Source organism: Macaca nemestrina, chromosome 20 (genome assembly GCF_043159975.1).
Source record: "Macaca nemestrina isolate mMacNem1 chromosome 20, mMacNem.hap1, whole genome shotgun sequence".
NCBI lineage: Eukaryota > Metazoa > Chordata > Mammalia > Primates > Cercopithecidae > Macaca > Macaca nemestrina.
Window position 1 is genome coordinate 6,880,022 of NC_092144.1, and position 16,384 is coordinate 6,896,405.

The 16,384-nt window shown below is 48.5% G+C and overlaps 1 protein-coding gene across 3 annotated transcripts in view; it reads right to left on the reverse strand.

Annotated features, from left to right (window-relative positions):
* The window catches only part of LOC105487005 (insulin receptor), a 188,050-nt gene that overhangs the window by 153,220 nt on the left and 18,446 nt on the right, over positions 1 to 16,384 (reverse strand). For all 3 annotated transcript variants that reach the window (XM_071085908.1, XM_071085907.1, XM_071085909.1), the window contains exon 2: positions 8,698 to 9,249. In XM_071085908.1, the coding sequence (XP_070942009.1) occupies positions 8,698 to 9,249 (552 nt within the window). The remainder of the gene's footprint in view (positions 1 to 8,697; positions 9,250 to 16,384) is intronic.

Here is a 16,384-nt window from a genome sequence, read left to right on the forward strand (position 1 = left end):
GGGAGGCGGAGCTTGCAGTGAGCTGAAATCCAGCCACTGCACTCCACCCTGGGCAACATAGCGAGACTCCGTCTCAAAAAAAATAAATAAATAAATAAATAAATAAAATAAACTGTCAAGGCAGACTTTTTAAATGGAAGAAGAAAAAAAAAGCAGAGAGTTTCCATAGGCAGCTAAAAATTCTGCCAAGAATCAAATCCTCCAAGAGCATGCATTTAACCTAGTACGTTTAAATACGCGATATTTTATATGGTAGGCAGAAAACCACACGCTCAGAGACTTTGACTCGGAACCGTCATCTCAGACCCAGGGAGGAGGGATTTGCTGCTTTCGGCCTCCGCCTCCTGCTTTGGTGCCGACGTCCATATGTGGCATCTCAGGCTGGTTTCTCCTGGCACCCAGCATGTCCCGACCTCACCCACCCCTCTGGCTGGCAGTAAGCAGCTGGGGTGACCTCCCAGAAAGAAAATGCCAGTGGATTTGGCTAAAGCAGCTGGTCAGGCAAACCCTGTGGCTTCTGGTCCCCTCGAAATGCCCAGAGCTGAGAATTTCCAGAGCATCGCATGCTGTTGGCACCTGACAAATCAGGGTAGCCTTCCCTCCGGGGCTGGAGGTGTGGTACCCACCCCTCATCAGCAGGTCACAAGATGCACGTTCCTCTGCCTGCCTCAAAACCAAAGTCAGAAAGGAGGCTGAGCCCTGGTAGATATTCACCTGGAAACTAGTCTGCCCAGATAGGGTGGGCCCATGGTGCTTACTGACTGGAAGCTTCCAGAACACTCACGGAGCACCCGAGGCTGGGTTAAGTGCCTCCCCCTGCACCATCTCATTTAACCCCCCCAAACCACCACCCTAAGAAGTAGGTCCCATAATGACGCCCATTTTTCAGGTGGAGAAAGTGAGGCTTGAGCCAGCTTGTGACCAGTCAATGGTAAAACGAGACTGGAAGCCGGTGCTGCCTGCCTCCAACAACTTCTTTTTTTTTTTTTTTAAAGACAGAGTCTCACCGAGTCTCACTCTGTCTCCCAGGCTGGAGCGCAGTGGTGCGACCTCAGTTCACTGCAACCTCCAGCCCCCGGCCCGTGCGATCTTCCCACCTCAGCCTTCCAAGTAGCTGCGATTACAGGCACCTGCCACCATGCCTGGTTAATTTTTGTATTTTTTGTAGAGATGGGGTTTCTCCACTCGAACTCCTGAGCTCAAGCAATCTGCCCTCCTCGGCCTCCCAAAGTGCTGGCATTACAAGCGTGAGCCACGGTGCCCGGCTGGTTGAACTAATGTAGATCTCCCTCTAACGCTCCCACTCCTCTGAGGATACTTGGTTTGATCGTGAACATCTGCATTTGCCACTAGAGTGGCTGCTCTGAGGAGGCAAAGGCTGGCTCTCTTCCTATGCCCTGAGTGTCCCAGAACATACCTAGTAGGCAATCAATAAACGAGCTACATAGACCCCGTCTCCACTCTTCCCATGCAGGGCTTCGTGCATGGGACCTATTCTGGTATTTTCGCCCCAAATCCATGGCAGGATAATGGAGAGAGGGTGTCCTCTCCAGGCTATGGATCATTAGGCACATGCCATGTTTCTTTTTTTTTTTTTTCTTTTAATTCCCCTAACCATTTTTTTTTTCTTTAAAAAAAAAAAAAAAAAAAACAGAGTTTCACTCTCTCACCCAGTTTAGAGTGCAATGGCACAATCTCGGCTCACTTCAACCTCTGCCTCCTGGGTTCGAGTGATTCTCCTGCCTCAGCCTCCCGAGTAGCTGGGATTACAGGCGCCCGCCACCACGCCTGCCTAATTTTCGTATTTTTAGCAGAGACAGAGTTTCACTATGTTGCCCAGGCTGGTCTCGAACTGCTGACCTCAAGAGATCCGCCCACCTGGGCCTCCCAAAGTGCTGGGATTACAGGTGTGGGGCCTCCACACCCGGCCCCCTTAACCATCGAAAGCCTTCCTTTGGTCTTTCTGTAAAAAGCATCACTGCTTAAGGGACAGATAGAAGAAGGGGTGTATGCTGCTTGGAATTGCTTAAACTAGGTCCAAAGGACAAACCAGCATCTTCATCCTAAATATTGATCCATTCCCCTGATGCTTCCAGAAGCTGCCAAGTGTGGAAGATAAAAACAGCAATTACAGATGTTCACGGAAGGATCTGAGAAGACTCTGGGGGAAAAGAGGGGTTGATGGATAGTTTTCTCCAGCCCATTTCTGTCACCTAAGACAGGGGAGTATCTTCTGAAGGTTCAATCTATTCTGCATTCCAAAATCCCATCACAGCAGGGCACGGTGGCTCATGCCTGTACTCCCAGCACTTCGGGAGGCCGAGGCGGGCGGATCACGAGGTCAGGAGAATGAGACCATCCTGGCTAACATGGTGAAACTCCGTCTCTACTAAAAATACTAAAAAATTAGCCGGGCGTGGTGGCAGGCGCCTGTAGTCCCAGCTACTCAGGAGGCTGAGGCAGGAGACTGGCGTGAACCCGGGAGGTGGAGCTTGCAGTGAGCCAAGATCACACCACTTGCACTCCAGCCTGGGCTACAGAGCGAGACTCCGTCTCAAAAAAAAAAAAAAAAATCCCATCAGACATTAAATAAGCCTCTGAAGGCTGGGTGAGGTGGCTCATGCCTGTAATCCTAGCACTTTGGGAGGCTGAGGTGGGTGGATCACCTGAGGTCAGGAGTTCGAGACCAGCCTGGCCAACATGGTAAAACCCCATCTCTACTAAAAATACAAAAAATTAACTGGGCATGGTGGCAGGTGCCCATAATCCCAGCTACATGGGAGGCTGAGGCAGGAGAATCGTTTGAACCCGGGAGGCAGAGGTTGTAGTGAGCTGAGATCGCACGGTTGCACTCCAGCTTGGGCAACGAGAGCAAAACTCCATCTCAAAAAATAAAAAAATAAGTCTCCTAAAGCCTCAGCAACAAGGTTAATGCAGGCATTGAAAAGCTAGATGTGTAAACGGGAGCAGCCCTGATTCACAATGGCAGAAATGTGAAAGGAACCAAGTGCCCATGGATGGATGAATGAACAGGCAAAATGTGCTCCCTCCATACAATGGACATGATTCAGCCTTAAAAAGGAAAGAATTTCCGACACAGGCTACCACGTGGATGAACCTTGAGGACATCCCGCTCAGTGAAATAAGCCAGGCACAAAAGGACAAATCCTGTCTGATTCCACTCACAGGAGGTCCCTAGAGTCATCACATTCATCGAGACAGAAAACAGGAATGGTAGGTGCCAGGGACTGGAAGAGGGAGATGGTGGAGTGAGCGTTTCATGGGGACACAGTTTCAGTTTGGGAGGATGAGAAAGTTTGGGAGATGGTGGTGGTATTGGTTGCAAAACCACGTGAACGTGCTTACTGCCGCTGAACTGTGTACTTAAAATGCTTAAGATGGGGCCAGGCACGGTGGCACACACCTCTAATCCCAGCACTGTGCAAGGCTGAGGTGGGTGTATCGCTTGAGGCCAGGGGTTTGAGACCATCCTGGCCAACGCAGCAAAGCCCCCTCTGTCCTGAAAATACAAAACTTAGCCGGGCGTGGTGGCCGGTGCCTGTAAGTCCCAGCCACTTGGAAGGCTGAAGCAGGAGATCACCTAAATCCAGGAGGCGGAGGTTGCAGTGAGCCGAGATCGCACCACTGCCCCCCAGCCTAGGTGACAGAGCAAGACTCCATCTCAAAAAAAAAAAAAAAAAAAAGGTTAAGATGGCAAATGTATTCTATGTGTATTTTACCACAATAAAATAAATTGAGGAAGGGAAAGAAAGCTGAAGCTGAGTTGTTCTCCAAAGACAGGGGCGACAGTTCGAAAAACAATCATTTCTTGACATTATTATCAGGACATGGCAGGCTCCCTAGGGATACTGCTACTAAATGGGTGGCTGAGATACACACCACATGCCAGGAACCCGGTACCCGGGGAAGTATTACTCACACCCTCTCCGGGTGACAAAGCCCCCAGTACTGGAAAAACAAGCCCGGTTCTTTTTTTTTTTTTTTTTTTTTTTTTTAGACAGAGTCTCGCTCTGTCTCCCGGGCTGGAGTTGCAGTGGCCGGATCTCAGCTCACTGCAAGCTCCGCCTCCCGGGTTCACGCCATTCTCCTGCCTCAGCCTCCCGAGTAGCTGGGACTACAGGCGCCGCCACCTCGCCCGGCTAGTTTTTTGTATTTTTTAGTAGAGACGGGGTTTCACCATGTTCACCAGGTTGGTCTCGATCTCCTGACCTCGTGATCCACCCGTCTCAGCCTCCCAAAGTGCTGGGATTACAGGCTTGAGCCACCGCGCCCGGCCACAAGCCCAGTTCTTTTCACTCTTTGGTTTTGTGTTCATTTTTGTTTTTGTTTTCTTTTGTTTTTGAGATAGAGTCTCGCTTTGTCACCCAGGCTGGAGCTCAGTGGCATGAACAGGGCTCAGAGCAGCCTCGACCTCCTGGACACGAGAAGCCTGGTTCTTAATAGCAAAGCAATTTTTGGCCGGGCGCGATGGCTCACACCTGTAATTCCAGCACTTTGGGAGGCCAAGACGGGCAGATCACGAGGTCAGGAGATCGAGACCATCCTGGCTAACACGGTGAAACGCCGTCTCTACTAAAAATACAAAAAAACTAGCCGGGCGAGGTGGCGGGCGCCTGTAGTCCCAGCTGCTCGGGAGGCTGAGGCAGGAGAATGGCATAAACCCGGGAGGGGGAGCTTGCAGTGAGCTGAGATCCGGCCGCTGCACTCCAGCCTGGGCGACAGAGCGACACTCCATCTCAAAAAAAAAAAAGCAATTTTTAATTCACTCAAAACATCAGGCACAGCCAGGCACAGCCAGGCACACTGGCCAACGCATGTAATCCTAGCACTTTGGGAAGCCAAGGCGGGAGGATTGCTTGAGCTCAGAAGTTTGAGGCCAGCCTGACCAACATGGCCAAACCTTGTCTCTACAACATATACAAAACTTAGCTGGGTGTCGGCCGGGGGCGGTGGCTCATCCCTGGAATTCCAGCACTTTGGGAGGCCAAGACGGGCGGATCACCTGAGGTCGGGAGTTCAAGACCAGCCTGGCCAACGTGGAGAAATCCCGTCTCTACTAAAAATACAAAATTAGCCGGGCGTGATGACGCATGCCTGTAATCCCAGCTACTCGGGAGGCTGAGGCAGGAGAATCACTTGAACCCGGGAGGCAGAGATTGCCGTGAGCCAAGATCATGCCATTGTACTCCAGCCTGGGCAATAAGAGCGAAATTCTGTCTCAAAAAAAAAAAAAAAAAAAAGTAGCCGGATGTGGTGGCACCTGTAATCCCAGTTACTTGGGAAGCTGAGGCAGGAGAATTGCTTGAACCTGGGAGGCGGCGGTTGCAGTGAGCTGAGATCGCGCCACTGTACTCCAGCCTGGGTGACAGAGCGAGACTCTGTCTCAAAAACAAGCAAACAACAACAGCAACTAAAAACCCATCAGGGAGCAGGGGACTCAATCGCAGATAACACCATTCTGGATATTTTGTCTAAAACAGATCCAAAAATAAATCCATACAGGAATGTCTTAAATTATATCTCAAGACAGGCAAGCCTAGAGCATTTCAAACAAGCACCTACATTTGGAAAACTCAGTAACAGAATAAAAGAATGTTCACTGTTTCCCCTGGTGTCCCAGTTGGAAGCAGCTCACTTGTTTCTAAACAGAGGGGACATCCTTCCCACTCCCCCCAAAAATCATAGTTTTTATTTTGGTGTATGTCTTGCATAAATTTGGCGCAAACCCTAGTTCTGTCTTTTATTAGCTGTGTGGCCCTGGGCAAGTTAAGTAACCTCTCTGGTCATAGTTTAGCTTCTCCTTGCCCCTGACCTACAATATTCTCAGGATTTTTTCACAGTACAATAATAACAGTCCCCTCTCCCACCTCCCTTCACTACCCCATCTTCTTTTTTCAACGCTCCCACTCCCCATTTCCAACCATCCAACATGTACCATGGAACGACTCATTCTAGGGGCTCCAAGGGAGTCCCCACAGACAATTCCAAGGATTCTATTTAGATCTATTTAAGGACTCAACTCACTCTGAGTGGCTTCCCCAGAGCGTTGGGCTCAGATAAGAAGATCCTCCTTTCTCCCCTCCCTTCTATCTTTTGTGATACAACCCTCAAGCCACCTACTTAACTTCTTCCCACCTCCATCGCATGTTCCCTAGTTCTTCCCAGGGAAACGTGGAAAGAAGTCCATGAAACAACAAACCAGTAACGTGTGTATGTGGAACTGCCTCCTTGAGCATGAAAACATGATAAAACTACCATGATCAGAACAGTCACGGCTCTGTGGCATGGAGAGGCAAATCTATGGACACACCAGAAACAGACTCCAAAGCAATGGCAAAGAGGTCGATTTCTATAATCAATAGCTATCTGAGGCCCCCAATTAGCTATTTGGAAGAGAAAAGAAACACCCATTGAATCACACAAACAGATCTCAAGCAGTGAGGCTGAATTTTTTTAGATGCTAATAATTAAAATATAGGCTGGGCATGGTGGCTCACGCCTGTAATCCCAGCACTTTGGGAGGCCAAAGTGAGTGGATCACCTGAGAGTTCGAGACCAGCCTGGTCAACGTAGTGAAACCTCGTCTCTCCTAACAATACAAAAATTAGCTGGGCATGGTGGTGGGTGCCTGTAATCCCAGCTACTCAGGAGGCTGAGGCAGGAGAATCGCTTGAACCCAGGAGGCAGAGGTTGCAGTGAGCCGAGATTGCACCATCACACTCCAGTCTGAACAACAAGAGTGAAACTCTGTCTCAAAAAAAATAAAACTAAATTAAAATATAAAATGTAGAGGAAAAAAAAACCTTTCATGGGTAGAGAAAGACATTCTAAGTGTAAAGTACAGAAGTGGCACACAGAAATCCAGCTCTGAACTCCATCAACATTTTAAGCTTCTCCAGCAAAACAAATCCCAGGGCATTTAAACCACTGAACAGCAACAAAAACAATAAAATGCAACTGGCAAAGGGTTAGTAGCCTTCATTGATGAAAACCACATACAGATTAACTTTGCAAAAGCTACTGAGGTACTAAAAGACAAATGGGCAAAGGATATGAACAGGAAGAGAAAACCCAAATGACAAATAAACATGTTTTAAAAGGTTCAGCCCCGATAGCAATCAAAGAAATGCAAATAGAAACAATGACAACACATCAGCTCCTCCCTCCCGCAGTAAATTATGAAAGATCTTTCAAATAACACTCAAAGCTGGCCAAGGTGTTCCCTCTTCTCCAAAGCTAGGAGGAGCGGCCGTTGGTACAATGGTTCCGGAACACCATTTGGCAATCTGCACCAAGAGCCTCTGACCCAGAAATTTCACTTCTGGAAAGCAAGCCTAAAGAAATAACTGCTAGATAAAGCTTTGACTCTAAAATGTTCATCACTTTCTTTGTGAAAACTAGAAATCATCTTTTTTTTTTTTTTTTTTTTTTGAGATGGAGTCTCCCTCTGTCACCCAGGCTGGAGTGCAGTGGCACAGTCTTAGCTCACTGCAACCTCCGCCCCTCCAGGTTTAAGCAATTCTCTGCCTCGGCCTCCGGAGTAGCAGGGATTACAGGGGCATGCCACCACACCCAGCTAATTTTTTTGTATTTTTAGTAGAGACGGGATTTCACCATCTTGGCCAGGCTGGTCTTGAACTCCTGACCTCATGATCCACCCGCCTCGGCCTCCCAAAGTGCTGAGATTACAGGTGTGAGCCACCGCACCCAGCCAAAATCATCTTTTTTTTGAGACAGAGTTTTGCTCTGGTTGCCCAGGGTGGAGTGCAAAATGGCGCAATCTCGGCTCACTGCAACCTCCACCTCCCGAGATCAAGTGACTCTCCTGCCTCAGCCTCCCAAGTAGCTGGGACTACAGGCGTGCACTGCCACACCCTGGCTAATTTTGTATTTTTAGTAGAGACAGGGTTTCACCATGTTGGTCAGGCTGGTCTCAGACTCCTGACCTCAAGGGGTCCACCCTCCTCAGCCTCCCAAAATGCTGAGATTACAGGTGTGAGCCACCGCGCCCAGTCTGGAAATCATCTTACTGCCCAATAACAGGAATGGTTAAGGAAACCTTTAGTAGACACAACAGATTCCTGAAGACCACTAGAAGGAACAACCCCCAATAAAGTACTCTCAGCGACATGCATTGTGGAATAAGATGAATGTTTTCCTTTTTTTTCATTTACACGTTTCTTTTTCCAAATGTCTATTATAAGCAATATCACTTCTATAATCAGATAAGAACTACACTATTAAAAAAAAAAAAAAAAACAAATCTATAGTTTTCCACTCCTTTTCCTCTCCCAAGCAAGAACAACATTCCCTGTCTAGCACAGGAGGTGGCAAACTGCTGTCTTCCAGCAAAATCCGGCCCACGACTTGTTTTTGTAAATAAAGTTTTATTGAAACAAAGCCACAGTCACGTTTATGCGTGCCTGTGGCTGCTTGCCCACTACAATGGCAGAATTGAGTCACTGCATCAGAGACCATATGGCCTGAAAAATCTGAAGTATCTACTATCTGAGTCTTTACAGAAAAAGTCTGCCACTCCCTGGGCTAGTGAATGCCACCACCCACTGTTCCCCGGCCCCTACCTAATGTCCATTTAACATTTTTAAGCTATAAACATTTTAAGCTTTCTAGAACAAGGCACTAGACACTGCTTAGAACCCTGTATCCCCAGCATACCTTTCTGGCAGTGACTATGAGTCCAACACCGTTCGACAAACTGCCCATTGATGACAGTGGCGGGGCAGCTGGTCTTGCCCTTCGCTGTACCCGGACAGATGTCTCCACACTCCTCGTTGTCATCTTTGTTCAACACGATGTAATTATCCTCCACGGAATCCAGGATGCGGGACCAGTCGATAGTGGCCAAGTAACAGAGCTCGTTGTTCTTCTCTATGCGGACAGAACCCCGGGTGATGTTCATTAGATTGTAGAGGCCAAGTTCCTTGAGGTGAACCATCTCGAAGATGACCAGCGCGTAGTTAAAGAACAGTCGTGATCCCCGGATGACCGTGAGGTTGGGGAACAGGTCCTTCAGGCTCTCGAGCCCATAGACCCGGAAGAGCAGCAAGTAATCAGTGATCATTATGAGTTTGGGGAAACTGAGGTCCCGGAAATCTTCGGGCCTCGTTTTGAACATCAAGAGTATCTGCAAGTGTCCTTCGATGACAGAGCAATTCTCCAGCTCGTGTAACCTGGTGAGGTTGTTCCGGATATCCATGCCGGGACACACTAGAAGAGAAAATGAACAGAAAGCAAAGACAGGTGAGCAGACGCACGGTGGATGCGTCAGAAGGATCAGGGGCAGAGCCGGCCTCATGGACGTGAAACCTGGGCCCTGTGTTTTCATCCCGGGCCCTGTAAACCCTGCAGCCGGCCGGGATGAGTGGCTTTCTCTGTAAAGTGCCCATGCCTAAGTAATTACTTTCAAAAGGCCAAGAAAATAATTCTTTTGGCAAGCCCTGTTAAAATCCTTAAAATCATCACCTCTGAAATGATGCAATTGGGACAATGGGATTACAGGGGATTGAGTAACGCGGCAGGTGCAGAAGGCGAAAGGGAAACTGTCTCCAGTGCATCAACACTGAAGATCTTCAGGAGATGATTTACGGGGATAAAGGTGCCCGCGTCAGAAATGGGGCAAGGAAAGCTGAATGTATTTGTTTTGTCAATCCTCCCACCTCGCTGGCTGACTTTCCTTCCCGGACTGCTCTCCTGGCCTGCAATCAAGACCTAATTACCTTTTACCTGGGTGTGGTGAGAGCTTCCCAGGGAGCCCGATCTCCATTGCACAAATGCCCTGAGTTCTCATTCTCCTGAAGGCGGTCCCTCCCAGGCCCCAATGCCCTCCATGGCTCCCCATCACCCTGCACTCCCCTCAAGATTCTGCCCCTCCATCCCCTGCACCCACTAAACAGGCCTGCCCACCACTCTTGCACAACTCCAAGACTCCTATCCTCCTCTGTAACATGGCTTATGTGGAAGAAGAAGTGAAACAACTCAGGGCAAGCACTCTAACAGTGCCTGAAACATAGCAAGTGCTGCATTAATGTCAGCTATTTTCTTGTTTATTGTTTTGCCGCTGCTGTTGTCTATTCCTCCAAACATAACAGTCATCTCTAGGCATCTCTAGGCTAGTCTATCTTTTGGCTGGTGAAGTGCTTTGGACCTTAGCTCCCTATTTCTAAATCCAGCCCATCATGCTTCAAGATATCCAGTTCAAATGCTGCCTCCTCCTCCAGGCAGTCTTCCCTGATTCCCTTTCCTCAGCATACCTATTTGGGTGTTTCTCCTCCTTGTGTCCCTTACACTTGAGTTGACATTTTTCAAAATCAAACTCTTCAGATGGCTTCTCTCTGCCAACGCGCGCACACACACACACACAGACACACACACCCCGTCTCCCCAACACATACACCACAATCCTCAGCACCTAGAATATAAGGCTCACTATATAACTCCTGCTTATTTTGTTCCAAAACACTAAACCTTCCACCAATATCTTCGAGGAAAACCGATTGTTCTAAAGAATAGTAAATCCTCTTAAAAAAAAACCCACCCTGAGAATTACCCACAAAAGAAGCACAAATTAGAAAAACAACAACAACAACAACAACAAAAAACAGCAAAAGCAAACAAATGGGAAAAACAAAGTAGCAATAATTCTGAATCACATTCCATGCAGCAAATGGATTAGGCTAAGTCAAGAAAACACACACATACACACACACACACACACACACATACAGTCGCTTGCTAGGAAGTTGGAGGAAAGCCTCAGTACACAACTATGGAATAACCTCCACCCTCCCCTCAACACTGGCTGCCTGGGGTCTGAACCAAGCAGGAACCCTGCAGGGACCAAGCTCAGGCTGAGAGGCAGCTTCAAGGGGACAAGGATGCCAGTTCTAGCCCCCCACCCCTCCTAGTCAAGGACCCAACCCCAGTCTGAGGCTCCCAGTCACAGTCACATTAACGGCTTCCACATCCAGAGATGTCACAGGACCCTGTGTGCCACTGACGCCTCCCAGCAAGCTCTGTCCCCATCTCACAGGTGAGAAAACTGAAGCTCCAAGGGGCAAAGGCCATCACTCAAGGACACGCAACTCACCAGCAACTGACAGGATTGCCAGACTTAGCAAATAAAAATGGAGGATGCCCGGTGAATTTGAATTTCAGATAAGCAACAAAACCTTTTTTAGGATAAGTATATCCCATGCGATGTTTGGGATATACTTACCCTAAAAAAAAATTACTCATTGTTTCCTTGAAATTCTTGTGGTGTTTGTTGTTGTTGTTTTGAAATGGAGTGTCATTCTGTTGCCCAGGCTGAAGTGCAGTGCCATGATCTTGGCTCACTGCAACCTCCACCTCCTGGGTTCAAGTGATTTTCCTGCTTCAGCCTCCCGAGTAGTGTCCAACACCATGCCTGGCTAATTTTTGTATTTTTAGTAGAGACGGGATTTCACCATGTTGACCAGGATGGTCGCGATCTCCTGACCTCGTGAACCACCCGCCTCGGCCTCCAAAGTGCTGGGATTACAGGCATGAACCACCATCCCTGGCCGGCATCCTAGTCTTAGATTTGGCCATAGCCCTGGGCTTCTCAGCCCTGAGTCCCACACTATATTTCATTTCTCTTTCTCTCTCTTTCTCTCTCTCTCTCTCTCTCTCTCTCTCTCTCTCACACACACACACACACACACACACACACACACAATATACTGCAGGTACAAAGAACACTTGCCCTCCATCCTCCCCAGGCTATGGCAGAACCAAAATCAGACATGAATATGCATTCAAAGGTTAACTAGGGCTGGGCACAGTGGCTCCTGCCTATAATCCCAGCAGTCTGGGAGGCCACAGTGGGAGAATCGATTCAAGCCAGGAGTTCAAAGTCAGCCTGGGCAACATAGCAAGACCCCAACTCTAAAAAAGAAATAATAATAATTAAATATCCAGGTATGGGCCGGGCGCGGTGGCTCACACCTGTGCACTCCAGCCTGGGCGACAGAGCGAGACTCCATCTCTAAATAAATAAATATCCAGGCATGGTGGCATGTGCTTGTAGTTCCAGCTACTTGGGAGGCTGAGACAGGAGGATCACTTGGGTCCAGGAATAGGAGGTTACAGCGAGCTATGATCACACCACAGCACTCCAGCTCGGGCAACAGAGTGAGACCTTGTCTCGATTTAAAAAAAAACAACGGCCAGGGGTGGTGGCTCACGCCTGTAATCCCAGCACTTTGGGAGGCCAAGATGGGTGGATCACGAGGTCAGGCGATCGAGACCATCCTGACTAACACGTTGAAACCCATCTCTTACTAAAAAATACAAAAAAATTAGCTGGGCCTGGTGGCGGGTGCCTGTAGTTCCAGCTACTCGCGAGGCTGAGGCAGGAGAATGGTGTGAACCCGGGAGGTGGAGCTTGCAGTGAGCCAAGATCATGCCACTGCACTCCAGCCTGGGCGACAGAGCAAGACTCTGTCTCAAAACAACAACAACAACAACAACAACAAAGATTAACTGGCTGTTGGACATTAGGGAAACACAAATTCAAACCACAAAGAGATATTACTTTATCCCCACTAGGATAGCTAAAACCAAAAAGAGTGACAATTACAAGTGCAAAGAATGTAGAGAAATGGGCCGGGCACCGTGGCTCACACCTGTAATCCCAGCTTTTTGGGAGGCCAAGGCGGGCAGATTACCTGAGGTCAGGAGTTCAAGACCAGCCTGGCCAACATGGAGAAATCCCGTCCCTATTAAAAATACAAAAAACAATTAGCTGGGCGTGGTGACAGGCACCCGTACCAGATACTTAGGAGTCTGAGGCAGGAGAATCACTTGAACCTGGGAGGTGGAGGTTGCAGTGAGCCAAGATCACTGCACTCCAGCCTGGGCCACAGAGCGAGACTCCATCTCAAAGAAAAAAAAATGTAGAGAAATTAGTATCCTTTTGCATTCCTGATGGGGATGTAAAACAGTGCAGCCACTGTGTAAAACACTCTGGTAGTTCCTCAAAATATTAAACCAAGAGTTGCCATATGACCCGGCAATTCCACTCCTAGGTAACTACCTAAGAGAAATGATACTTTATGTCCACACAAAGACGTGTACACAAATGTCTATAGCAGCATTATTCATAATATCTGAGGCTGAGTGCAGTGGCTCACGCCTATAATCCCAGCACTTTGCAAGGTAGAGACGGAAGGATCGCTTGAGTCCAGGAGTTCAAGACCAACCTGGGCAACATAGTGAGACTCCATCTCTATAAAAAATTAAAACATTAGCTAGGGATACTGGTGTGTGTCTCTGGTCCCAGCTACATGGGAGACTGAGGCAGGAGGATCGCTTGAGCCTAGGAGTCTGGGACTGCAGTGATCTGTGTTTGCACCCCTATACTCCAGCCTGGGCAACAGAGCAAGATCTTGTCTCAAAAGTAAATACAGGCCGGCCGCAGTGGCTCATACCTGTAATCCCAGCACTGTGGGAGGCCGAGGCAGGTGGATCATGAGGTCAGGAGATCGAGACCATCCTGGCCAACATGGTGAAACACCATCTCTACTAAAAATTAAAAAAAAAAAAAAAATTAGCTGGGTGTGGTGGCACGTGCCTATAATCCCAGCTACTTGGGAAGCTGAGGCAGAAGAATCGTGTGAATCCGGGAGTCAAAGGTTGCAGTGAGCCGAGATCGCACCACTGCACTCCAGCCTGGCGAAAGAGTGAGACTCTGTCTCTAAATAAATAAATAAATGTAAATAAAAGACCAGCCACAGTGGTTCATTCCTATAATCCCAGCACTTTGGGAGGCCGAGGCGAGTGGATCACCTGAGGTCAGGAGTTCGAGACCAGCTTAGCCAACATGGTGGAACCTTGTCTCTACTAAAAATACAAAAATTAGCTGGGCGGGGTGGCACATGCCTGTAATCCCAGCTACTAGGGAGGCTGAGACAGGAGAATGGCTTGAACCCGGGAGGCGGAGGTTGCAGTGAGCTGAGATCGTGCCTTTGCACTCCAGCCTGGGTGACAGAGCGAAACTCCATCTCAAAACACACACACACAAAACAAAAACAAAAACAAACCAACAAAAACAAAACAAAACTATGCCTCCAGTGTAGCTGGAACCACAGACATGCACCACCATGCCCAGCTAATTTAAAAATTTGTTTTGTAGAGACAGTGGTCCCGCTATGTTGCCCAGAACGCCCTCAAACTCCTGAATTCAAGCGATCCTCCAGTCTTTGCCTCCCAAAGTGCTGGGATTACAGGTATGAACCTTCTCCATAAAAGAAGTCGAACAGAGAAGGCCACGTTTTCCGACTCCATTCATACAAAAAAATCCAGAAGAGGCAAATCCATAGAGACAGAAAATAGATTCGTGGCTGCCAAGAGCTAGGGAAATGGGGGATGGAAAGTGGTAGCTAAAGGGTACAGTGTTTCTTTGAGGATGATGCAAACGTTCTAAAACTGACTGTGGTCACAGTTGCACAACTGTAAATGTACTCAAAACCACCTAATTGCACACTTAAAATGGGTGAATTGTATGTCATGTGAATTCTATCTCACTAAAGTTGTTATGAGTAAAGATTAAACAGCTATAATTGTAGGGAACAATCAAGAATTGCTTTTCTTTTTAAATCTCCTATGAATCTAACTCTTAATTCATTAAAGCCGTATGTGTCCCTATTAGTGAAAGACAATAGTGCAATTTACTCCTGGGACAGAAAATACCCAGAGGATGTTAGAAATGACGGCAGAGGCCGGGCGCGGTGGCTCAAGCCTGTAATCCTAGCACTTTGGGAGGCCGAGGCGGGCGGATCACAAGGTCAGGAGATCGAGACCACAGTGAAACCCCGTCTCTACTAAAAATACAAAAAATTAGCCGGGCGCGGTGGCGGGCGCCTGTAGTCCCAGCTACTCAGGAGGCTGAGGCAGGAGAATGGTGGGAACCCGGGAGGCGGAGCTTGCAGTGAGCCGAGATCGCGCCACTGCACTCCAGCCTGGGCAACAGCGTGAGACTCCGTCTCAAAAAAAAAAAAAAGAAATGACGGCAGAAATAGACGCAAGGACTTCTACCAGCTTTTAACATCTCTGAGTGGGAGTGAAGGATGCTTCAAGTTCTTCATAATGGGTACCTGGTTAATGGCCACTCTTTGTATAGGTAGAGAAAGGCAATGAGGAAGAGGGTGCTAGTGGCAGCTAATATTTTCTTTTTTCTTTTTTTTTTTTTTTTTTTTTTTTTTTTGAGACGGAGTCTCGCTCTGTCGCCCAGGCTGGAGTGCAGTGGCGCGATCTCGGCTCACTGCAAGCTCCGCCTCCCGGGTTCACGCCATTCTCCTGCCTCAGCCTCCCGAGTAGCTGGGACTACAGGCGCCCACAACCGCGCCCGGCTAATTTTTTGTATTTTTAGTAGAGACGGGGTTTCACCGTGGTCTCGATCTCCTGACCTTGTGATCCGCCCGCCTCGGCCTCCCAAAGTGCTGGGATTACAGACGTGAGCCACCGCGCCCGGCCTCTTTTTTCTTTTTTTTTTTTTTTTCCTTTATTTGAGACTGACTCTCACTCTGTTGCCCAGGCTGGAGTGCAGTGGCACGATCTCGGCTCGCTGCAGCCTCCGCTTCTGGGATTCAAGCAATTCTCCTGCCTCAGCCTCCTGAGTAGCTGGGATTACAGGTGCCTGCCACCACTCCCGGCTAATTTTGTATTTTTAGTAGAGATGGGATTTCATCATGTTGGCCAGGCTGGTCTCAAACTCTGATCTCAGGTGATCCGCCCACCTCAGCCTCCCAAAGTGCTGGGATTACAGGCGTGAGCCACCGTGCCTGACCACCATCTCCGTACTAAAATATGCCAAATGGGTCAGGTACCGTGACTCACGCCTGTAATCCCAGCTACTTGGGAAGCCGAGGCAGGAGAATCACTTGAACCCGGGAGATGGAAGTTGCACTGAGCTGAGATCATGCCATTGCACTCCAGCCTGGGCAGCAGAGCAAGACTCCATCTCAAAAATAAAAAAAAGGCCGGGCGCAGTGGCTCACACCTGTAATCCCAGCACTTTGGGAGGCCAAGGCGGGTGGATCACCTGAGGTCGGGAGTTCAAGACCAGCCTGACCAACATGGAGAAACCCCGTCTCTACTAAAAATACAAAATTAGCCAGGCATGGTGGTGCATGCCTGTAATCCCAGCTACTCGGGAGGCTGAGGCAGGAGAATTACTTGAACCTGGGAGGCGGAGGTTGCGGTGAGCCGAGATCGCGCCATTGCACTCCAGCCTGGGCAAAAAGAGCGAAACTCCGTCTCAAAAAACAAAAAAACAAAAAACCATTTCATCATGTAATCAATACTAAAAAAAAAAAAAAAAAAA